Consider the following 22,463-nt stretch of genomic DNA (forward strand, 5'->3'; position numbering starts at 1 on the left):
CATAGCGTGACATCCTGTGACCAAACGTGGTAACGGACTGTCACTTGCCAGTTCAAGTTGGCCGTTTCCAGAATCAAGAGGCGTCGACACAATTACATAGCTCTCGTCACTGGCACAGACTCCAATGGCGTCGCCGTTCTGGACCAGCCGTAAAGCTTTGAAGCTTGGGATTTACAAAGAAGTTGTTTTTACTCACAATACTTCACTATCTTATCGGTTACCGTGAGTCGTGACATCATCCTACCTCGCCGCTATATGATACCAGGTTAACGCAGTGCGAGCTGCTTGCGAGCGTTGTCTGTGAAATGCCGCGCAGGCCCAGGGTTGGCCTGATGTGTTTTGCGGTTTGTGCTTCATCATATGGTACTGAAAGCTTACCGAAACCAACATCGTTCGTTGATGCATCGATGAACGTTAACGCTCACGTGCACTGCTGATATCAATTTTGACATGTACAGCATTCGCTAAGGCTATCTGCAGCGCTCGGGCTCACCCAATTGGATCTCCCCCAACTGCAACTTCGCCGGGGTCCAATGGCATTGTTCCAAACTCGGATGTATCATAGGATATAATTATTCACTTACATAAAGCTTAAACCGTGGCAAATTGCAAGGTTCGTGCCTTTACGTTTGTGCTTCCGGGTCAGTGTTGGGGAAAGAAAGCCTCACGTCACGGTGAATAATGGCAGGAGGAGCCTTGGCTGCTTTGTTAATCGGCGGCCGCCCATTGGTGTTGGTGGAGAGGACTGTCCTTCATGGTACCACAACATACCTAGACGGCATACAATTTCCAGTCAACTCTCTCTCATTTGTCTGTTGCCGTTCTTTGACTTGGGAATCACGCGACGATCCCGAAGTCGTCGGATTGGAAGCCTCCTTTCTATAAGCTGCCTCCGCGGAGCCGTCTTGGACCGCAGGGTTCATTGACGTACAGCACACCCTATTTTCTTCTGATGTTGGGAAGCAAGTAATTTTTGCCAGCAACGCACAGGGCCCAGGCTGACAGTACGCAGATGAAGTAGCAGACACCAAGTTACACTCGATAATTTTTCCAGGCATTCAATCCACGAGGTTACCCGGTTATGTTACGCATTTGGTATTCTCCGGAACTACTATTCATGCCTCCTTCCCCGACCTTTTTCAAAGCGTTCTTGTCAGGGAAGAACTGGGCTTCCGTGTACAAGATCTTGCTCCAAGTTTGGTGGCATATCTAAACTGGCCATTGGCGATAATCCCTCTCAAAAGATTTACAGTGTCCCTGCATTCGAAGAAGGCTTCCGGCCACAACGCCAGTAGTATAGCTGGACGCAGTGTGTGGGAGCCCATAAACGTCACGGCTCCCCGCTTACAGCCACTTGTATACTATGTCAAGGACCTGCCAGGGGAACATACTATCCCACTGACCCACTATCGCCCTAGGACCTGTCACGGAAATCCACTTTCTGTACGAGTGGACAAAGTAAGTCGCGCTGATTCGTCGGTCGTAGAAACTTACCCAAAGTACATGTTCTATCTCAGGACCCACATCTTCAATTTTGCCGCTCATACGCTCCAACTGAGCATACCTACAAGCAACGAAAGATCCCTAAGTTCGGTCCGAGACGGCGATTAAGAATAAGCAGGGGCGGCTGCCTACATATGGTATTTCCGCGGAATGACCAGAATGCCCCTGAATAGGCTGCGCCAGCACTACCAGTGCGGTGTGCTAACCTGCCTCTTGAATCGGAAATGTCCGTCGTCAAGTCTAACGCACCGAAGCAATTCACAAGTGCCGCAAACTCAATACGGGGTCTACAATGTCGTCACACTTCTAGGTAACGGTATCACTTTACGGAACCGCAGAACGGGCAGAAGTATCACGAATGGGAGAATTAACAAAGGAATGGATGATGATGATATGATGATGATGCCTGTATACGGATATATGCGAATATGTTCTCCGGTCAGCCAACACATCGTGTTCATGGTACGTTCCTGGGCTTGGCATTAAGTACGTCCTTTGCGCGTTTATGCGTGAGAGGAACATGTAAATTTTCAGCAAGGCGGGGATATCTCGGCAACGCCTCCCCCCACCCAACAGCTGCCAAACCGAGACGAGATGCGGGTGATTCTGTTAAAACCCCTATCCCAGCTCAGCAACAATGGCCCCTCGGGTCGGACAGCGTCCCACGGCCTTGATTCCTCCGCTGATCGTATTCGCGTTCGATGATCGGCGTCTCGGATCAATGGGTGTCAAAACGTATACGACAAGTTCGCATATTCACAGTTAATTTTAACAGACGAACAGGGATTGCAGCTGTGTAGTAAAAAGATACATCATTAACGTGCGAGGGCGCTTTGACAAATTGTGAGAGAGGTGCACAAATCCCTTCTGCTACCTGTGCCGTACGTAGTATGTGCATATGGATCCGAGGCTTACCCGCGAACTAGTACAGTTTCGACAGACAAACACTTAGGACACGTTCACCCTCCCTTATCAGAATGACAATAGGGTGGCTGTGTGCGTTCGGCGTCAAGTCTGTAAAAAACAGGTAACAATATGCAAGTCTAACGAGGTATGAGTGAGGGATAAATGCAAAGTCCAGGTGTAAGTGACAAAGAGCTGTCCACGCCTGGGAGATGAGGCATATTAAAATAAGTAGAAGAAGAAGTCGCAGAACGTCTCGATAATAGATCGGCCTCAATGAATCTCAGGCATACCCTATCGATTCGGAACGTAAGGCAAAGCGTCCCTTTGAAGGGGGGTGATTTCGATCGCCGCCCTTCGAGACAAAACCTGGCATGATGTGTGTCGAAAAACGCTGAAGAAATTGTTCATCAATCGGTTCGCGTCTCGGATATGCAAGCCCTTGCAGGTATTCGAGGGGCACTAGCTGTTCGGAGAGGTGGGAAGGGCTTATGCGTGGGCTTGGGGTAGCAGGTCCTGACGATGACGACGATTGAGGTGATGGACAGGCCGATCGACTCTGGAAGGGAACCATATCACGATATTGAGATTGTATCTGAGTAGGAACCACATTGGGAGCCGAATAAGTCGTCTGGCGGATATTGGAAGAGTGATGTCTCGACGATCCTTCTGCAGAAGACGGAAAGGAATAGGCGGTTTTACGCCCGCATGTCGTCTCTACTTCGAGCAGATCAAGTTGGGAGGAATTTCGTGAAGTGGGAAAATGTGTAAACGCGGTAAACGGTGAAGGATTTGAATTTGAAGCGTGAAATGATGACTGAAAACCGGATTGTGCCGGATTAATGTTGGGTAGTATGCCCTCCATGGGAAACTGTGGGAGTTGCTTTGCGACGACAGATTTTGGTAGATCATCATCTCGTCTTGTCTTAGCATCTCTACGAGCACTTCGGAACCATCCGTCTGGAACCGGGACATCCCCGACCCCTGGTATATTATCGATTGTGTTAAGCCGATCAAGCTTCTGTTGGCTGAAGTAGGCAGCTGGGGAACGAAAGATTAGACTTCCGAGGCGGCGGAGATAGCTAAGAAACGTACTTAAGTGCCACTTCCTAGTGATACCTCGTGCGCGATCATCAGGTAACGAGACACGCACACTGTAAGTTTGCTTTATCAAGCGTTCAGAGTCGCCCGTAGCACGTGCACGCGAAGAAGGGTACATGCTGTAAGACAGATAAAATTATCATTCCACGGCGTTTGGACTTTGGGCGCCCACATGATCGATGGGACCTACCTAATCATTTGTGCCCAGGGGGTGCCGGAACTACCTGGATCATCGTTCACATCGCATTCTTTCTGTTGATAGAAGAGAAATTCCTTTTGGAAAAACATAAGTCCGGAGGGAATTTGAGAGTGGACTGATATACTTACATCGCGGACTCTACTCGGTCCCCAACCCATGCCATCCGTCCTAACAATATGAATAATAATAATTTGTTAGGCTTCGAGAGGGCAGGAGGGACAAATGGACCAACCATCGTTCCATGCCAAGACCTGTAGCCTCAGAATTTGCACTGCGTTCCTCCCAAACATAAACGTTTCCGGGGGAGATAGCCCTTCTTTCCTCAGCGTCCAATCGGCGTGTTGTAAGGGGGAGGGCGTTCCTTGCAACAGCATGGAATATGTGAAGGGCATCCCTTGTTGAACGTATACGAACATTTTGAAGGGAAGGTTGCTGCATTATGAGGAGATGAAGGGGATCAGCAAGAGGAGGGACTTTGTAGGATTCACGGAACTTGACAGCACAAGTTATATATTATTGTATTCGTAAGGAAACTGTGAACCGCGGATAAAATTAAAATTATTCTAAGTTTGAATTGAGTTAACCCACATGCTGGATTTTGAAAAGTGCCCTGTGATCGGACTCATCAGATTCGACTTGAGAGTATTTCCGAGACGTGGGGACGCCGCTAGCTACTCCACTTGGCCAAATCCATAATGATAACCCAAAGGTGCGAAGAACGTGGGTATATCCTAATTAGGTTGTTCCGCCGGACATGCTAAGACGCAAATTACCGACAATTGAGGTTAGGACAGGGTTGCAAGAGATGTGACAACAAACAGTTTAACCCACATTTCAAAGATGATGCACTGACCTTTAACAAGGTTTGATACAGAGATCATCCATCCACTGCGATGGTCTCACCGGTACACATTTGAAAAGCCTAATCCAAAAGGCACCCCAAGTGATCACCGTCCATCGATCTCAAATCGTGTCGCTAGGGGCTGACTGGCTCTTTACATTTTAACATAAGTCCTGGAATCGGCTCCTTCCTGTCCTCTACGGATAAAGCCTAAATTCAAACCTATGACAGATCGTCATTCGGGCCCGGTCACTCGCCAGCTCAATCTCGAATCGTATCTAACTAGGACCATGCTTCATCATTGGCGGCCTCTTTCTCAACCAACCATACACTTTTAACGTGTTCCCCCACCCCGTTGAAGCCAAACTGCCTCTTTTGTGCCCTCAGCAAGGGGGTCTGCGTCGTTCCGTGGTCACAGTTTGCATTTTCACAGTGTATATCACATTAATAATTCTAGAAGACATAGGGAAAAATGCTTTACAGATGGCAAAGACCGACCCGCCTCACCAGTCGTTACGGGTGTGGTGGCAGGCGTCTATAGGTCTTATACCACAGAACCGTTCAGGCGTGTTGAATGCTGATCTCCACCCCCGTTTAAGTCATGTTTTTTACGACCGTTTTACGTGCATTTTAGCAATCAAGGTAACTGCGAGCGGTTAATGAATCAGCCAAAGGGTCGATTGATGCGATGTATACAAGCCAGGGTCCCTGAGCCTGAGGCATCGGACGTGAAGATCACCCGAAAATTGAATCGTTGCTTGGGAAATTCTGCAGGGTGAACTTATTGTAGTTACGGCTGCTTCCGTCTCAGAGGACAAATGCCCCGGGCCCATCCCAACAGCACATAGGGTGAGCAAACGACTTGCAGTCAGTCATCGAACATCAACCAGAATGGATAGATTGATTCGAAGAGCAGATATCATCACTACTAGTCGTACCGCGAAGGTTTGGCCCGCCTCAACTCCGTGGCAACCGCTGAGCCGCTGGCACCACAAGCATATCGTACGGCGAGCGAGCGGGGAAGTCCGGGACCAAATCCTTCGCTTGTTACACGTAGACTTAAGGTTTGACAATGTTAGTTTTGAACTGCGTGGAAGTGATTGACAATAGATCGGCGCTTAAAATATTGAATTCCGCGGCAGCTCAAGCTCCCCGCATTATGTTGGCGGAAATGTGCGTGCGGTCAGGTAAGCGGTACACTTTCGTTATGTATCGAAGGCGAAGCTGAGCTGAGGGGGGCTGGGTGCAGCATGTTCATCAATTTGCTCATGCCCAGCGGATTTTTCCGTCCGGGTTCGCATTTGATAGTTGTTGCAGCCTGCAGCCCAGGGACTTGCATCGTCACCAACAATGATACAATTACGAACAAAGGCTGCGAGGATCGCGGTGTAGGCACCTCTGTGGGCACCTCGGCGAACCCGTACACTCGTTTTTGTGGAGTATCTGTATACGGCACGCCACCCTGTCGGATGTGGTAACGCATGATGAGTCCGCGTCTACGCTGTTATCAATTTCGCTGTCTTCCGGTTGCAGTTGTTGTACAAGCTGATACGTGTTTGACGGAGAGAACACATTTCAAATCTCTAGTCGTCCAGACTGACATTAGATATGAGTATCAAAGTTTAAGATACTGAAGGAGGAGTGAAGTAGGCTCGTAACAGATCGGAGGTGACGGTAACAGATTAATTCACGAGATGGTCTTGACAGGAAAAACGACGTCAAACAGGACTACATTCAAATGAACACGATGAACGCACCTGGCAAAGGCAACACGACCGGGATATAATCGGGAATCTCTGCGTAATGTTGTCGATCGCGGAAGAGATAACGCACACGAAGACATTTAGGGGATGCAGGGGCGGGATCGTAGAACCCTTGAATACCGGCCTGCGATATCCCATGCCACGTGAACCAAAGTTCGAGGAGAAGATAAGTGTATATACCTTTGTCCGATGGCCGGGGACGTGGACCTGACTGTTGTGCACCAAGGCTTGGACAGGCACGGTCACATCGATCGTAAGGCTCCTGGCGTCTGTTTCAGACCCGTACGTCGCACTCAGGATGACAAGTCCTTGACGCGACGTGAGAACCACGTGCCCAAATATGTGGGGATGTCGTACATACCTCCTCTGCTTCTTTCCAACTGCATGTGACGTTTGGCAGTTTCGTTCAACAACTCCACGGTGTCGTCAATGCGCCTCTTGAGTTGGGAATTTTCCTCTTTGAGGAGGCGCTCGGCCTTGCGGAAATATCTTTTCAATTACACAAAAAAAACGAAAATGTTAATCAGAACGTGGAAGGCAGTTGGAGATAAGACTGACAAGGTTCGTTGTAACTGCCTACGAGGCTTCAAAACAAAGTGATATCCGAGGAGAAGAACTGTTGAAGGCACTACAGCCGAAAAGAACTCCAATGTTTGATTTCTTACAGTCGACAAAGTTATTGGCAATATCCATTTCTGATGGAGATATTCCAACCTGATATAAATGCGTGAGTCAGGTGTATATTTGAAGACAAAGTGGCGCACTCAAAGCGCATGATTAACCCCTCGGTGCTCACGCCAAAGCTGGTTGATATGGCAGCATTTGCGTTAGTCCATGTCCCGGTGACTAAATAGGCCAATCTCCGAAATCCAATCTCTAGGCCTGCCTTGAATCTCAGTGATAGTTCGAAAAACCAGATGGTCCATTCGGTCTTGATACATGAGTTAATGCCAGATAGTTGAAACCCACACGACCAGGCCCACAGTCCAACCCCAAAACCACTGACGGAGCCGGGCTTATTTGTGAAGTCGGCGTTCATCCGGTCCGTATAGCGAACGTAATTTTCAGGAGACGAGAAGTCAAAAGGCTGAGGGGAGTGTATATCAAATTCAAAGCTTCCCATGGACAATGGAGAGAAAGTCCACGCCACAGAGCCCACCGTTGAAGCATGTCGGAAGAGTCGACGACTGAAGGAAACGGTACTAGCCGGAGGGAGAAGGTTCCAGAACGCAGGAATGAAATGCACACGGCAATTTAACGTATTGTCGTTGTCTTCATAGCTTGCCTTTGCGACAACGAGGTGAGGTTCTAAGAAATGTGCTGTAGCCTTTTCAGACGACGATCATTCAGAACTGCCCCTTGAATAATATATTTGACCTAATGATAATACGTACCTCCACAGCGAGCCGAGGAGAGAATTGATGGCGTATCGTGCCCATGAGGTTATTTCTGCTAAGCAGGTCATTTCGAGGGCCTAGTCCAAGGTGACTCGTGAATTTAAGATTAGTCTTTTCATTCAACACTTTCTGCACAAATTGAACGGACATGAACGTCAAACCGGGTAGACACGAAAAGGTATGGAACTCACCGTAACAGAGTGACGAATCGCAAATTGAGAGACCCAGACTCCACGCAAGCGGGCGAAGAGGCCTCTCGAATCATAATCTAGGTCATCACCGCGTGCGAATAACGTCGATGCGTCAATTGCACACGTCACCGTGCCTCTTGGCCGAATGAGGCGATCAAACACTTCCTGACTTCGATCGATCCTCCATCGTCGAAGATGGGCACGTATCTGAAAAGAGGAGTCAGTCAGTGTTGCGCCTGCCGGGCGAAAGTGCCGCACTTGTTCAACACTTTGAGATCGCAGTTCTGGAGGCCATGCGTTTTTAAGAGCATCTTCACCTATTGAACGATAATGAAACGTATGTCTGTGAGAATTATACCCTGAGGGTGGAATGCGGACGTACTCACCCAGGAAATCATACACTTCTCTGTTGGAATGAGCTCACATGTAACGAACGGTGTGTAGCAACAAGAACTCACCGGAGAAAGGGGTCGGACAAAACTTATATAGCGCTATCAGATAATTGCATTTGGGAACGTGACCAACGACTCTCTCACCTTCGTAAGCCCTTTGGATTTCAAGAAATTCCACAGCTGCAGTGTCCTTCGTGCGTTCACCGCGTTGCTTGTCGGGATGAAAGATGACGGAAAGCGCTCTGTAACGTTCCCTTATTTCGTTTGCGGAGGCGCTCGTTGGCACGTTTAACACTGAACTTTTTTTGTATGGTTGGCTTGAGTGCCTCAAAAGGCTAGATTCGAGTTGGACAACATACTAGAGGTATTCATTTCGCACTGGGTCTACGCGTGATTCGTTCATGGCTGGTCCAGAACGTTGCGCGTGGTCTCAGTGTTGACCACGAGTTCCAACGACGAATGGTCGACGACACTGTTCAACGTTGAACGCCCAATTCTCGGTTCCCCCTATGACGCAAATGCTTAATCGGTTCTCGGGTAACCAAGTTCCCACGAGACCCGAAACGCCACGTCGGTGCTAAGTTGAATGGCTGACACCAAGTTTGTCTCCTCCTCGTCTTTCGACGTTCATCATGGCCTCCCGTATCAATATCGGTCGCCCAACTTCAACAAGCTATCAAGGCCCAGACCCCCACGGATTCGCAAACTCACGCCCTTCTTCAGGTTACAGAGCAGCTAACCCAGACGCTCCTCTCGAGAGGATTCGAGCTATCAGTAAACAGGTCGAAGACGCTATCGAAATATATTCTCAGCCTTTGAAACCTCATTTACCTGCCATCGGCCGGTTCTTGATCATTGTCACGTTCTATGAGGATGCTTTGAGGATTACGACGCAGTGGACAGACCAGCTTTGGTACCTCCAAACGTCAGTTACCGTCATTCAGGGCGAGGAGACGTTTGTTGAATTTTATCGATTACAGACACAGACATTTCTACTGGGGAGTCTCCCACCTCTTCCTATTGCTCAACGTCATCGTATGTCTTCTCTCCAACCCTCACCATTCACACAATCCAATTCATTCGTCCAGACAATGCTCGTGGCTTCCACAGCAGTCATCATGAAACGGCACACAGAATACGCAGTTATCGGTCTCCTCAGCGTAGTCGTCATTCAAGGTTTCGGATACGGCCTCATGTTCGACCTCACTTTCTTCCTTCGCAACTTGAGCGTCATAGGCGGTCTCATCATGGTGTTTAGCGAAACCATGATCAACAAAAAGAAAAGCTTTGCTGGTATCCCGTCCATGAGCGAAACAGACCGCAAGAAATAGTGCGTGTTCTTGCCCACCCTTCCCTTCTCATCCCGCTCATTCATTTACTCGCACACCTGTTTCATTGTATAGCTTCCTCCTAGCAGGCCGCGTGCTCCTCATCTTCCTCTTCCTCGGCTTCATCATCCAAGGAAAATGGAGTATAGGCCGCATATTCATGTCCCTCTTCGGTCTCGCAGCATGCACGATGGTAGCAGTCGGCTTCAAAGCAAAATGGTCCGCGACCTTCCTCGTCATACTACTTAGCGTCTTCAATGTCTTTGCGAATAACTGGTGGAGCGTGCATAGTGCGCATCCTCAGCGTGATTTCCTCAAGTGCGTATATGAGTTCTATTTTTGGGGTTGTTTTGTGCTGATGCAGATTGATAGGTATGATTTCTTCCAAACGCTGTGTAAGCTACTATTTCCCGCCCTCACACACGGTATTAATACACTCACCAATCACAGCTATCGTCGGCGGCCTCATCCTTCTGGTGAACATCGGACCCGGTATGTCCATCCCTCCCCACCTCTTTCTTTTGTTCGCGGCTTACACTTAAAACAGGTGGTCTCTCGGTCGACGAGAAGAAAAAGACATACTAAAGGAAAGACTCGACGTTTTCTTTATTGGCATCACGACAGCAGCAGCATCCCGCAGAAGCAGAAGATGCCTAGGATCATTTGAACGCCTGAAGTCGGACGCCTCGGTACTAATACATAGTACATATATCCAATATCGCATTGCCAATGACTATGGCATCGTCGCTTTGTTATCATCGCTTTGTTACTACTCCTCACCGACATATTTTGTACATATAGATGCGTGACGTGAGGGAAATGAGTGATTATGAGTGATTTTTTTAGTGCATAAGGTGACATCTCGAATCGAAGCTACCCTAAATGCCTAAACACATTCTTACTCCCACTCCTCATCCCTTTCCTCCGCTGACTCCTCCCAGTTCGCTCACTCTCACTCAACACAGCTGTCCTCTCCCCATCCCCACGCTCCATACCAGCCCCAAACACTTCCACGCCCTTTCTCGCGTCTTTTCTGCTCCCTCTATCTCTTGAAGGATCTTTGTTGGACGAGGGGACCCAGCTCATCTCGAATCCTCCTTCTTTACCTCTGGTGTGGGCAGAACCACGCGCAGGTGCAGGTGCATTCCGCCGCTGTCCAAATGTAGCAGTCTTATCACCCATCTTCCGCGCGCTCGTGCTAGTTTCCGTGTGTGGAACGAGAGGGACGAAATTGACGTTGGAGGGGTTGGCGTTGGAACGTCTGTTGTTTTGGCGCGTACGTGTGTATGCTTGCTGTGCGCGTTCGTTCTTTTGGCCTGGGCGTGCACGGGGGTCGAATTTGTTCAGTTCTGGTGGGGTGTGTGAGTGTGTGACGATGCGTTATGAGTGGACGAAGTTGTGAGTGAATGAATGACGATACGGATTGACGGGTGGTGGAAAGAAGATGGATGGAAGGAAGGGAAGGAAGGAGTACTCACCACCAGCATCGCTGCTATCATCACTATCACCCTCCTCTTCACCCTCACCCTCGCTCTCACTCTCACCCATCCCGTCACTCGAAGCCTTCTCACTCTCCTCTTCCTCCTCCTCTACAGCAGTCTTCCCTCTCACCTTCTGCTTAGAGCCCGAGCCCGAAGCCGAAGGATGCAAAAGCGCATACTCCCTCGTCGTCTCGTCAACTGCAAATTCGGGGTTCAGGAACAAGTCTTTGAAACGAGGGTCGTTGAGGAGGGTTGGTTTGTCGGGTTGTGTCTGGTCTGCTTCATCAGCATCGACTTCGACATCGACATCAACATCCATGGCCTCCTCCTCCCCATCCCCACCCTTCGTACCCCTCTTCTTCTTCCTCTCCTCTTTCTTCCTCTCCTTCTCAGCCCCCCTCTCAATCCTCTCCGCCAACGCTTTATTAACCTTGACTTCCTCACCACCAACCCCAGTACCAGCCCCGCCTTTCTTGGCACGTATCCTCGTCTCAGCCAACTTCTCCATCCGTGCCTTGACGAGTTTCTCGCGATGCTCAGCATATGCGAAGGGGTTAGCGATGACGCGTGCGGTGTCGTAGAGGTGGAGGGAGAGGAAGTAGCCGTGCATATAGGGTTTGAGAGCGGGGGTTCCTATTAGGTGGTCGAGGCCGAGTCTGTGGGTGGTGCGTGAGTTGTGAACAGGGAGATTGGGGTGAGGTGAACGGGATGAAGTGAATGTGAAAGCGTGAAAAACAGATGAAAACAAAATGACAACGCACGTCTTAAGCTCACTCCTCTCCACAAACTTGAAATCCTCATATGCGCTCCTCGTCGTAGAATCTTCCATCTCCTCCGTGATATTCTCCAGGAAACTAGCCCAGCGCGGTGCAGGACCGAGTGCGGGGACGTAATAGGTGGCCATTTGGATTCCTTCGTTGGCGGTTAGGAAGAGGCCGCTGCCTGGGACGTGGTGGATGTGGTTGAGGTCGTTTGCGGGTGTTATGGATACAAAGTTGGATGAGGGCTGTCGTGCGTCAGTGTCAGCGTCAACATTATCAACAGCAAGATGGACTCACGGAATTACGATCCCATATCTTGACGACTTTTTTATCTGCACTCAATACCATGCCGTCCCCTGCGAGCCTACTGCCTTCTATCCATGCCAGATTACGTATTGGGAGGCCGTAGCCTTGGTCTTTTAGTGCAAAGGGTCGGGTGGATCGTATGTCGTATAGGAGGGTGTGTCCTGTTGAAGTTCCGACTGCGTATGATAGACCGTCTGATCGGGAAGAAATGGCTGTGATGCCTATACTGAGTGCGTCAGTGTCGTCGACACCTGGCATCGTACTCCGCGCTGTGGGACGTAGCAGTCGGCTGGTCGGTACCCGAAGCACACCGACGGATGATCTAGACCGAAGATCCCAGAATTGAACTGTGCCGTTTCCATCGATGCCGAATGCGAGGAGGTTATGTGCGGGATTGATGTCTATGCAGTTGACGCCTTGGATGTTGTCGTCTTGGAGCACTAGTGGATTGAGGAAACGCCCTTGTTCGAGATTGAGACGATATATCTCGTTTCCTGAAGCTGAGAAGAGCGCGGTGCATGATGGAAAGTGATACGCCAACGACCGACCGAAGCGTGGTATGCGAGTCCTATAATGAAACCCTCCTTGGGTGTGAAGCTCGATTGTACGATCATTCTGCAAGTGCATAATCTTTGTCCAATCATCTGATAAAATCTTGATTCCGAATGGTGAGGTTGGATGGTCAAGAGAAGACTGGACTTACTATGAAATCAACATTCTCTGCATCTGAATGTCTCTCGAATTTTAGATTGAGGTCGTCTAGATCCCAGACTCTTGTTTGAGGTTTGTAAGTGCCAGTAGCTATTGCATGATGTCCGTCTCTTGTCGTTTTTATTTTATTGCTGGCTTCGGGGAATTCGAATCCTTGAATGAGCTCGATAGAGCCTTGGACGTGTTCTTTTGAAACCCGCTTTTTTGCTGCTCGTTTTTTGATGAGCCAGTCTGGAATTGAGGACGATGAGCCTGCTACTGCCCCGTTGACAGTATAAACTTTGACGTCCATCGCTGTAAAAGTGAGAGTCCTGATTGGGATATGTCAGAATTTAGCATCCATCTTCATGCCAGACCAAAGTCCGTCGTTTCTATGTTTTATTTTTCAAGTAGCTAATGATTTTCAGCTCAATACGCAGCAGCAGCCCATGTTCCCCTCATAAAATCACCAGGTCTTCGAGTTCCTCCACCTGTACGAAGCATGTCTTCATCGTAGACCACGCTGACTCGCTCTCAGGTACATCTGCCACCAGACATCCACCCTCTCCCAGATAGCGTCACTCCATACGTACGTACACTCCAACCATCCAAAGAACTCACTCACTGACAAGCACGCAGTTCGTCTATCCATACACACTAGAACCGCACATACTCATAGTCGAGTCTTCTCGGCGCACGACACTTGCTGCGCATACGACAAGGAGAGAAGCGTATCTTCGTGCGAGAGAGGACGAGCGTGAATGGCGGAGAAGGGAGACACTCAGGCGTGTTGCACCGGGTTTTGATCCTGCTGCGACCCTTGTGCCTGTCCGTGCTGAAGTTGGTGAGGTTAAGATGGATGTGATGGACCAGCTTGTGGATCAGCTTGCCAGGATGGAAAATTCCAGTTAGGATGCCATGCTAGTCGCCGTGCTTTGTATTCTAACACTCTTAGTCTCAATCTAATCTTTCGATGTGACACTCCCAGTCTTTCCTTCAAGTGATCATCATACTCATGGAATGGCAGATTCATCCAGTATCAATCATAACGAAGCGCGGCCCATAACATCCACATTCAAACTTAAGAAGGATCTGATTCACTTTACATCCCAACACGAATAAAATATTTCACTCGCCCAGAGCGACCCCGCGCTCCATCCTACACCCCACACCAATCCATCATCCACCACCCCTCGAGAACGTTCCAACAGGCCGCTGAATTGGCGCGATACCGGGTGATGGTTTCAATGGCGGAAACGAAGCCCTAAACCCACGCGCAGGCTCAAAAGGTGGTGCCTTGCTCGACAGCGTCGACGTCCCCGACGCAGAACTAGTAGGGAGCATACCACCACCACCACCACCACCACCATTATGCGACCCTGCAGAACTCGTCGAATGTGATAATATCGACACCTGCGGATGCGACATCGATGAACTCGTAGAATGCGAAAATCCAGAGCTAGACGCATGTCCACTCGCATACGGATTCGCAAGTCCCAATCCAGGAGGCGCCCCATCCCCGATTCGATATGCTGATGCCCGCGGCTGATGTCTCCGATACTGAGGAGGCGACACAGGCGGCGCCATCTGCATCGATCTCCCAATAGTCGCATTATACGCCCCAGCCACATCAGCCTCCGCCTCCGCCTCCTGTATCTCTCTCTCAACCTCACTAAGTGTCTTCTCCAAATCAATCAGCACCGTCCCCTCCAACTTTTCCTGCCTCGCATAAAGCCTCTCCAACCGATGCTCAACGCTCCCAATCTCATTCTTCACTCCCTCCATGCGTCTTCTCCTCACTTCCTCCTTCGCTTCGCGTTCCCTACGCGCTTTCGAAGCCTCCTTTTTGAGAACCTCACATTCATCCTCCTTCTCGCGGACTTGTTTCCTCAAACAGGGGTTCGACCCCTCAAGCTCGCTCCTCCCCCTCTCAACATCCTCTTTTCCCTCATTAGCCCTCCGAACAGCATCCTCGAGCGCCCGAATGCGCTGCCTCGCCTTACTCTCAGCAGCACTCGCTTTCTCAGAAGCCCGATTCAGAGCATCGATCTCATTTTTGAGTGCCGCGTCTGCTTTTTGGCTGTCTCTGCGCGTGGTTTTGAGGGTGGTGGTTAGGTCTGAGATGTGTGTTTGGAGGCTCGCGAGTGTGGTTTTCAGTTTGGGAAGACGGTCTTCTTGGGTGGGTGTTGTGGAGCGGGATGTGGAGCGGGGTTGGGGATGCGTGAGGGGTGGGTCTGTTGATGATGTGGACATTGAGAGGCTTAGAGATGATGATGACGAGGAGGATGAGGAAGACGATGGGAGGAGAAAACTTGTACTCGTCCCTTCATCCAACCTTCCATTCTCAATCGCACCTTCCGCTTCTACCATATCCACAAAAAAATAAGTCCCAATACCATCATTATCAATAAAAAAACGCGTACCTTCAGTAACGACCTGTCTCCTAATAGAACTCGCCAACCCCCCTTGCACAAGTCCCAGATCGATATCATACTGCCGTCCAGGCATGAGCCCGTATATGATGATAACAGCCTCATCTGCGGGTTCGAGGAGACGTATTAGGACGCGCTGCCATGGGGAACCGTTGACGGAGACTGAGAGCCCTGCTGAAAGCGCTTCGGAGATGATTCCGCGGGTTGAGTTTAGGGATTCTGTGTCTCCTTCTGGTTCTCCTCCTTGTTCGCCTTCTATTTCTACTTCTAGTTCTGGGTCGCGTTCAGTAGCTGGGTCTGTGATTGCGTCAGTGGATGTGGATGTGGGTATCGAAGATTCATGATCTGCGTTGATGAATTCAGATGGTGGGGAAAGTGTAGAAGAGAGAATAAATGTCGCTGATACGGATGTGATTTCACGGACTGAGAGGACGAGGTGAGGCGTCCAGGGACGGATGGAGTGCCATGAGCTTGTGCTTGCGTTTGTGTTCGATGTTTGGTCGGTGGTGTGCATCGTCATCTATAGTGCATTCGTGAGCTGACCGTCGTTTACAGTGAGCTGGTCGTTGTGGGCAGTAAGATGGTCGTCGTTGACGTTAAACCTAATCCTTTGGCAACGTTGCTTGCACTGAGTTCTGATCTACTTGAGGTTACATAACAAGAATCCGTTGTTGTCGCAGGTTTACAAATTTCACTGATTCATCTTGATCACTAACTACGATATCGATGGCTTCCAAAAATCAAGGATCCAGAATCACTAGTACTGTCTTCTTTCTTTCAAGGTCTGACTATGGCATGGATTTTGTGTGCTGAACACGATATTGCTGTCGTAGGCAGACCTTGGCATCATAGATGCGAAACATGACGCCAAGGTCTGCCTGCATTCATAGATCATGATCTATTAACCAGAAATACCGACACAGTCGAAGATGTAGAAGCCTTACATGTTCACCTGTGTCATTACTTCTGGTGGATAACAACAACACCAGCCTAGTACTACGAGTGCCACCTGCAGGCTAGACTCCCAGATGGACTCCTGCGGCATGGATATTTTGTTTGGTCTTTATCGGTTCGTGCTCAAGTTCTACATTGTACGTGTGTGCACATTATATGTTTGAATGACTACTTAGCAAGAACCGATAGTCGCGCCTCTACCGAGTCAACAAACCATACGGCTTCAAGAAAAATAAAGGAATGGCTAGTACTGTCTTCTTTCTTCCAAGGTCTGATTATGGCGTACTACTGTGTCGCGGTTGCTCCAGACATGGCCGCCATTACTCTTGTAGGCAGGCTTTTGCGTCATGTTCCACAGAACCCATAGTCACCTTTATTCTTCTGGCTAACATCAATACCAGCCCCTAGATTTACGGGCTAGGCTGCTACAAAAAGATCCTCGGTACGGTGGATAACTCTGCGCTTTCTTATGAACCCGAATGGATCACGCAAGATAAACTACTGCAGCGTGCGCTCTTTGTCTAGCCTTTAGCAATTCCATTCGTGCTCACATTGTATGTATGTATGTATGCATATTGTATTTAAACGACTACTTACACCGCACTTGCAGATAATCAGGGATTATTGTCTTCGTAGCAGGTGTCGATTGCGGTGCATTGGAAGCATTTAGAGACCTCAGGTGGATCAAGGAATGTTTGGAGACGTGTTCGTGCCATTAAATTGATATTATACGATGATCTGGGGTAACGAACGCATTGATGATTTCGTAACCGAAGCCCCATGTAGTTATTTGATTGCGATTATCCTAAACTAGCGAAAATAAACAGCTCTTCCTTCGAGAATGAACATGACTTCTCCACCACTTGAATAAAAAGTTAGTCTCCCGTAGGCAGACCAAATAGAACGAAGATAGTTTACAAAAAGTAGAATATCAGCAGCGCATTCATAATGTGGTTATTTCGTGAAAACTCGCCCGTATGTATTTGATATCTCTCCAACATCTCCCTCGACCAATATATCCTTTGATAGTGCGGTGTTAGCAAGAATTAATAGTCGTGCCTTTACCGAGTAATTTATCCCCCCCTCTGAATTCCATTTCCTGACGACTGCTTCTTACTTCTCCAGCTCCGAACATCTCGTATCTCTTCCCTCTCCAAACCACCTCATCACCAAGCATAGCCAGGATCCAGATCGGCAAAGCTAACAGTTCACGTAGGCACCATGCACCGATGAACAGCCATCGTCTGTCAGCTGCAAGAGGACGACCAGCGAGCGACTCGTAAACATCTAAATCCACCCACAGCCAAGCCGCATTATGAATCACTAGAAAAAGCCATACGCGAATCCCAAAAAGATACCACAAAGCCGCAGCTGCGATGGAACCAGCTACAAGGCTTTCGGTAAAGGGCTCCGCGACGTCCGCTATAAGAACCATGTGTTTGCGCACACGAATCCAGCGTACGCGCTTCCACACGTAGTCTGAGAAAGACATTTTCCCAATCGTGTAATGTGCGACGTCGCAGGATAAGTCGTGCCGGAGATCAAGCTCGTGCCATAGAGCACTGGAAATCGCGTAATCTTCTGCCAAGAATTTCCCGAACGCGGCAAGGCCGCGGAGGCAATCCTCGGGCTGGTCATTGTCTGTGAGCGCTCGAGGCTTCAGCGAACCGTTAAGCCGCTCTAGATCGGAACGTCGGTAGAGGTTTGATTTACCAACCACGCAAGCTTCGACGGCTGTCACGTTAATTGCGAGATACATTTTCGCATAATTGGTATTGAGGAATGCTTCCTCGATCAATGACCCAAGAAACTGTTCTTGAGTGGATGCAAATGGGACGTGATGGATAAGCGCAATGCGCTTCTTGGAAAATATCGTCGGTGTGGATGTCTCGAGTAAGGCAACGGAGCGCGCAAGGGTCCCAGGCGCAACCGAAACACCTGAATCAATGACCCAGAGAATGTCATGGGTAGCTTCATGGTATGAACGAATGAGGTTGTTTATTTTTGGGTTAACCCCAACCACCTCTTCTCCTGGATCACTTTCTTCAGCTGAATCGTCGACATCGCTCACTACGGACTTACCTATTATTACCCGGGCAGTAACGTTGGGATATTTAGAGATGAGGGCTCTCGCAACCGGAAGAGCTTGGTCTTGCTCATCAGCAACAGACAATATAATTTCGTAATTGGGGTATTGTTGGGTGAATGTGGACTCAAGGTTTTCGTATAAGTTGGCATCCAGGCCTTTCAGGGGTCGCAGAATAGATACACCGGGAAAAGAACTCGGTGGCGCTGTCGCAAGGGATGACCTTGGCTGTGTGCGATACCTTATTCGGCTGTAGTACAGTAAGTAAAGTGGCCGGCACCTAAGTAGCAGTTGCTCACGCTGTTCTGCATCCTCGGATAACAAATTCCCATATAACTACATACCACACCAGCCCAATGATAGCACAGATGAAGGGAAACAACGAGGGACACTGTTTAGACTCTGGGTGGGAGTTCATTGGTGAGTGTGTATCAGACATACTGTACAATTATCACTGTAAGTGCTTGCAAGGTCATTATAAGAGGTTACTTGGTGTCAATCAAAAACAAGCGATATCGCCAGCTGACGTGGCATAATGGAAAGAGTAAAACCTTATGCCGAGTAAATTTAGACTATGATAGACGGGAGGAGTTGGCGTGACGTGCCTCGGAGTGATTTTGTCGTCAGTCCAATAGAAAAACGCACATCGTGTCACGTAGTGAGCGAATCTGCAGATTGTTCTATGCGAGGGCGATCCTCCTCGCCCGTGCAGGTGTAAACGAGTACCTGCTCCCGTCATAGCCACTATTCCCTGGGCCTTATGACGGGACTTTGACTGTCACGGGCCGCGCTGGACAAAAAAAACTGCCACTCGAAAATGGAAGGGGTTGGCTGACGCAACTCCTTTCGTCATAGCCGCTGCGGTTCACTGGGCCGTATGACGGGACTAGGGCAGCCCATGGGACGTGCTGAACAACAATATTGCCGTATGATGACTGAAAGGGACCTGTAGGACTTTGTTCAAATTTCAAAACAACCAAACTTGACAAGGAAGAATCAACTTGCTTTGTTTGCATTCGACCACATTGGGATCCTGACAAACAAAGCTGCTGACTTAGATAGTTCCCCGGGAGCAAATCCCATTACCGTTACCTCTTGAAAATGACAAGGGTACAACGAGCTCGGCTACGCTCATATTATTCTTCGAGGCTCGCAATGCAGCCAAGAGAGAATTCTTTGAATTATACCCTGTTTGGGTCGAGGAATTCACTGCTGTCGTGTTCTACAGTACTGGCATGCCCGCGAGCGCGTGAGTTCTTCATTTTATCTTTTTTTTCCGGTTGAAGTTCTAGCGATGCTGCACCGTCGGCAAAATTGTCTCGCTCCTGTTTGTGCTAATAGTGAAACCACGACTCATCCCTTCCTTAATGGCGTTGCAAACTATCGCGCTAAGCTTTTAGCTAACTCTGGTGCGGGAACTGGCATGATTACAATTGCTTTCGCGCATACACGTGTCGACAGGTGTTGGCGTGTATCACGGGACCAAAATCAAGGATTCGATGAACACTTCTTTGGTACTCTGCAGGGAACGTAACAATATCGACTGGAGTTTCTCATGCTGATTTGGGTTCGAAGTGGTGTTTTTTGGGGAGAAAACGAACCAATATCTCTATCATGTTGCATCGCGACTGTGAATAAGCAGTTCCCACTGCTGAGGTTCCATCCCCGCTTGCACGAGGAGAAAGTTTTGGCGATACACTTGAGACAGTCTGGCTGAAGCTGAAATCATCCAGATGTCTCGCGATAACCGACGTTCCTTGCATGACGCATCGTGACACCGTGGTTGTGTGAAGGTTCCGTATATGTCTGGTTGCAGCAACTGGATCACTCATTGGGTTCCTACAGCCATATCTATAAAAAAGGACCGACTTATCCTCCTGCTTATATGCCCAGAGGAGGATCAACGTATCACCTACATGCGAGTTTCTGGACGTGCGTTACGGCAAGCCTTCGAAGCGTGTATTATCCACACCCGTTCACTGCATCCCACCTTTGTCTGTTCATCCCTGCCGTATCATGAACTTGTAACTGGAGGGCATTATGAGCCCATCTTGACGACTCGCAATGACTTGTGGAGATATCGCCTATGGCGATGTGGTCATCGTTAAAGGCTTCGTTCCAGATAACGGATTGCCTGTTATCAATTACCTTCACAGGCGAGGGCGTCTACGGGAGACCAATGCTCGGTGAGACTTGATAAATAAAATGCTATATCGTTCCACGACCCAATCTCTCGTCTTCCATGGTCAGTGACAGCCTAGATTGCGACTATCTTCCTTCTATTCGGGAGACTACATAGAAAAAACCATCACGTGTATGCATCCGCCATCGACTTTCAGACCAGCTCGATAATGCGGTCACCTAATCGGACTCCAGAGTCCCATCCGACGGATCCAAAACCCCTTTTACTCGCAAGATGAAATCCTAAGTACGCCATTTCTCGATTCCGGTGCTTCTCTTCTTCTGATCACGCCTACCCTGACCTTACCCTTACTTTGTGCGGCCCATAGTCCGAAATTCATACTTACACCCGCCTTTGATGATATTAGGTCCTGTGAAACGGACTAGTTAGCTGAAGACAATTTCTTCTCCTCGGAAGGGGCCGTTACGCATCTTTGACGTACATAGAGATCTAGCTGATCGTTCCTTCATTAAATCCGTCGTCCCTCTTACACGGTCGTCGTGCGAAGAGAAGTCGATTGCTATGCGCTGTCAGGTGAACGTTGCCAAAGCACATTGTCACTTTAAAGTTTATAATCTACCGTAGGATTTTTTCGACGCAGCAAGTCGTTTTCTGATCATGACGCGACTCGACGGACGAGGTGTCTCAACTCCCACAGAAAATGAGTCCCAGACGATGTTGGTCAGTCTCACAGATCTTGGAGGCGAGGGTCGAGCAAGAACAGCAGCATATCTGGCGTGGACCTTGGGCGGAAAAGATGCATCAATTTCACGTCACGAATTTACGCAGCCCGAGTCTCTCGAAGGGGTGCCTCACAAAACAAAATAGATAGCAAGATACAGTACGAGGACCTACAATACAGAACCGAGTACATAAATCTTACCTATCAGATTCATATCTCGCAGGGCCGCAAAGCAGTCATGGGTGGCAGAGGCCATGAGGTACTCTGGTATCCATCAGTTTGATGCCCCAAGATCTTTCATAGTTCACCCCTTGAAAAACACGTGCGGAGATCACTCCCCAAAGAAGGTCAATACCATTGATTAGTACTGTGGTCTGCAGCCAAGTATACTCAGCATGACATTTATGACGAAGATGTCCACGTTAAGGGGAAAACGTGCCGCGCGGCTTTCAAAGGGTCCCGTACGCCTCGAAAAACCTGGTGGTGCCTGCCAGTGAAAAACACACTTACCGATGAGCCTCGGAGGAACGTTTCAAGCACAATGAGACTCGCAGCTGTTTCAGGCGCTATATGGAACTGAAAAGCTAGTCGATATGATCTCACACATCCCTCCTAGAAGTATATTTACTAGTTTGACCAAACGAGTGACTGCACCGCTGGGCCCATTATGTAGAATGGGGATAAAATAGTACTCTCCTTATCTCATTCTGTCACCTAGTCACTGCAACTCTTGGTTGGATGATGGTAAAATACTCCACATCTGTCATCGAGACTCCGAGGTTCTTAAGATCCGGGCCTATATGCATTGTGCATGCTCCCGATCAAAACAAAACAAGCACGACGTACTGAGTATGTGAGGCCCGGGATCTCGGGCAGCCATACGTTGTTGCTGCACGTTTATTATCACCATCTGGCATCCGTTATCATCGGGACCGACGGAACACCGAACGTGGTCGCAACTCTCGCCGTCGGTAAAGGCGAGTACAGCCGTGGCCATAGATGAACGACAGCTATAAAGCATCAACTTGTCCACTGAGCGTATCACGAAATGATTCCCATAGGCTACAGCCTACTACAACACTGAGATATAGAACAGTCATGAGAAGGACTTTTCTATATCTCAGCGTATGTGGTTGCCTCTGCCGTAGCCGCATTAACTGTCTTATGTCTGTTCACCTGCCAGTGATATCATGATGGGACTCACCCAGACCAGCCCAAGTCGAACAGTACAACATTTCTCACTTCCCCCCACACCCCCCAGCGTCTGTGCT

General features: G+C 49.0%; 8 protein-coding genes across 8 annotated transcripts; 3 read left to right on the forward strand and 5 right to left on the reverse strand.

The window, feature by feature from the left end:
- Positions 1-1,793: 1,793 nt before the first annotated feature.
- Positions 1,794-2,234, forward strand: DEU56DRAFT_337433 (uncharacterized protein). Its single transcript, XM_041345739.1, has one exon. The coding sequence runs from the start codon at positions 1,932-1,934 to the stop codon at positions 2,175-2,177; it is 246 nt and encodes an 81-aa protein (XP_041208845.1). The 5' UTR covers positions 1,794-1,931; the 3' UTR covers positions 2,178-2,234.
- A 455-nt stretch (positions 2,235-2,689) lies between these two features.
- On the reverse strand, positions 2,690-4,144 carry DEU56DRAFT_736118 (Gti1/Pac2 family-domain-containing protein; the record flags this gene model as incomplete). Its single annotated transcript, XM_041348487.1, has 6 exons — positions 2,690-2,922; positions 3,232-3,447; positions 3,502-3,626; positions 3,698-3,780; positions 3,835-3,874; positions 3,939-4,144. 6 exons carry the CDS (start codon positions 4,142-4,144, stop codon positions 2,690-2,692), a joined length of 903 nt encoding a protein of 300 aa, XP_041208846.1.
- Positions 4,145-6,129: 1,985 nt separating this feature from the next.
- Positions 6,130-8,801, reverse strand: DEU56DRAFT_337458 (uncharacterized protein). Its single transcript, XM_041345740.1, has 13 exons — positions 8,650-8,801; positions 8,435-8,589; positions 8,357-8,378; positions 8,285-8,304; positions 8,157-8,215; positions 7,899-8,105; positions 7,705-7,836; positions 7,075-7,637; positions 6,869-7,024; positions 6,672-6,799; positions 6,491-6,618; positions 6,305-6,434; positions 6,130-6,246 (listed from the first exon to the last, which is right to left on the reverse strand). Exons 1-13 carry the CDS (start codon positions 8,691-8,693, stop codon positions 6,230-6,232), a joined length of 1,761 nt encoding a protein of 586 aa, XP_041208847.1. The 5' UTR covers positions 8,694-8,801; the 3' UTR covers positions 6,130-6,229.
- A 75-nt stretch (positions 8,802-8,876) lies between these two features.
- DEU56DRAFT_802240 (SURF4 family-domain-containing protein) lies at positions 8,877-10,437 on the forward strand. The gene is made up of 7 exons (XM_041353182.1): positions 8,877-9,215; positions 9,271-9,325; positions 9,379-9,620; positions 9,694-9,936; positions 9,991-10,013; positions 10,069-10,110; positions 10,166-10,437. Exons 1-7 carry the CDS (start codon positions 8,923-8,925, stop codon positions 10,201-10,203), a joined length of 936 nt encoding a protein of 311 aa, XP_041208848.1. The 5' UTR covers positions 8,877-8,922; the 3' UTR covers positions 10,204-10,437.
- On the reverse strand, positions 10,438-13,199 carry DEU56DRAFT_886873 (WD40-repeat-containing domain protein). Its single transcript, XM_041356206.1, has 5 exons — positions 12,870-13,199; positions 12,158-12,820; positions 11,861-12,105; positions 11,097-11,755; positions 10,438-10,967 (listed from the first exon to the last, which is right to left on the reverse strand). Exons 1-5 carry the CDS (start codon positions 13,167-13,169, stop codon positions 10,492-10,494), a joined length of 2,343 nt encoding a protein of 780 aa, XP_041208849.1. The 5' UTR covers positions 13,170-13,199; the 3' UTR covers positions 10,438-10,491.
- Position 13,200: 1 nt separating this feature from the next.
- Positions 13,201-13,843, forward strand: DEU56DRAFT_802245 (uncharacterized protein). The gene is made up of 4 exons (XM_041353183.1): positions 13,201-13,237; positions 13,285-13,349; positions 13,395-13,445; positions 13,496-13,843. Exons 1-4 carry the CDS (start codon positions 13,225-13,227, stop codon positions 13,766-13,768), a joined length of 402 nt encoding a protein of 133 aa, XP_041208850.1. The 5' UTR covers positions 13,201-13,224; the 3' UTR covers positions 13,769-13,843.
- A 31-nt stretch (positions 13,844-13,874) lies between these two features.
- Positions 13,875-15,947, reverse strand: DEU56DRAFT_886876 (uncharacterized protein). Its single transcript, XM_041356207.1, has 2 exons — positions 15,280-15,947; positions 13,875-15,219 (listed from the first exon to the last, which is right to left on the reverse strand). Exons 1-2 carry the CDS (start codon positions 15,806-15,808, stop codon positions 14,036-14,038), a joined length of 1,713 nt encoding a protein of 570 aa, XP_041208851.1. The 5' UTR covers positions 15,809-15,947; the 3' UTR covers positions 13,875-14,035.
- Positions 15,948-17,278: 1,331 nt separating this feature from the next.
- Positions 17,279-18,746, reverse strand: DEU56DRAFT_736245 (glycosyltransferase family 21 protein; the record flags this gene model as incomplete). The annotated part of the gene is made up of 3 exons (XM_041348496.1): positions 17,279-18,273; positions 18,325-18,578; positions 18,628-18,746. The coding sequence occupies 3 exons, from the start codon at positions 18,744-18,746 to the stop codon at positions 17,279-17,281; spliced, it is 1,368 nt and encodes a 455-aa protein (XP_041208852.1).
- Between the last annotated feature and the right edge of the window lie 3,717 nt (positions 18,747-22,463).

Source organism: Suillus clintonianus (assembly GCF_016758775.1).
Source record: "Suillus clintonianus strain FC179 chromosome Unknown DEU56scaffold_32, whole genome shotgun sequence".
Lineage (NCBI taxonomy): Eukaryota > Fungi > Basidiomycota > Agaricomycetes > Boletales > Suillaceae > Suillus > Suillus clintonianus.

Bases quoted from the DNA above. Each gene is read 5' to 3' on its own strand.
- DEU56DRAFT_886873 (XM_041356206.1), bottom strand. From the start codon at position 13,169: ATGGACGTCAAAGTTTATACTGTCAACGGGGCAGTAGCAGGCTCATCG. The intron at 12,821-12,869 runs GTAAGTCCAGTC...TTCGGAATCAAG, and splicing joins CAGAGAATGTTGATTTCATA to ATTTTATCAGATGATTGGAC. The intron at 12,106-12,157 runs GTGAGTCCATCT...GACGCACGACAG, and splicing joins AGATATGGGATCGTAATTCC to CCCTCATCCAACTTTGTATC.
- DEU56DRAFT_337433 (XM_041345739.1), top strand. From the start codon at position 1,932: ATGTTCTCCGGTCAGCCAACACATCGTGTTCATGGTACGTTCCTGGGC.
- DEU56DRAFT_886876 (XM_041356207.1), bottom strand. From the start codon at position 15,808: ATGACGATGCACACCACCGACCAAACATCGAACACAAACGCAAGCACA. The intron at 15,220-15,279 runs GTACGCGTTTTT...TGGATATGGTAG, and splicing joins GAGACAGGTCGTTACTGAAG to AAGCGGAAGGTGCGATTGAG.
- DEU56DRAFT_337458 (XM_041345740.1), bottom strand. From the start codon at position 8,693: ATGAACGAATCACGCGTAGACCCAGTGCGAAATGAATACCTCTA. The intron at 8,216-8,284 runs GTGAGTACGTCC...ATCGTTCAATAG, and splicing joins AGAAGTGTATGATTTCCTGG to GTGAAGATGCTCTTAAAAAC. The intron at 6,619-6,671 runs GTATGTACGACA...CGTCGCGTCAAG, and splicing joins GTTGGAAAGAAGCAGAGGAG to GACTTGTCATCCTGAGTGCG.
- DEU56DRAFT_802240 (XM_041353182.1), top strand. From the start codon at position 8,923: ATGGCCTCCCGTATCAATATCGGTCGCCCAACTTCAACAAGCTATCAA. The intron at 9,937-9,990 runs GTGCGTATATGA...GCAGATTGATAG, and splicing joins CCTCAGCGTGATTTCCTCAA to GTATGATTTCTTCCAAACGC. The intron at 10,111-10,165 runs GTATGTCCATCC...CACTTAAAACAG, and splicing joins TCTGGTGAACATCGGACCCG to GTGGTCTCTCGGTCGACGAG.
- DEU56DRAFT_802245 (XM_041353183.1), top strand. The intron at 13,350-13,394 runs GTACGAAGCATG...ACTCGCTCTCAG, and splicing joins GTCTTCGAGTTCCTCCACCT to GTACATCTGCCACCAGACAT. The intron at 13,446-13,495 runs GTACGTACACTC...ACAAGCACGCAG, and splicing joins CAGATAGCGTCACTCCATAC to TTCGTCTATCCATACACACT.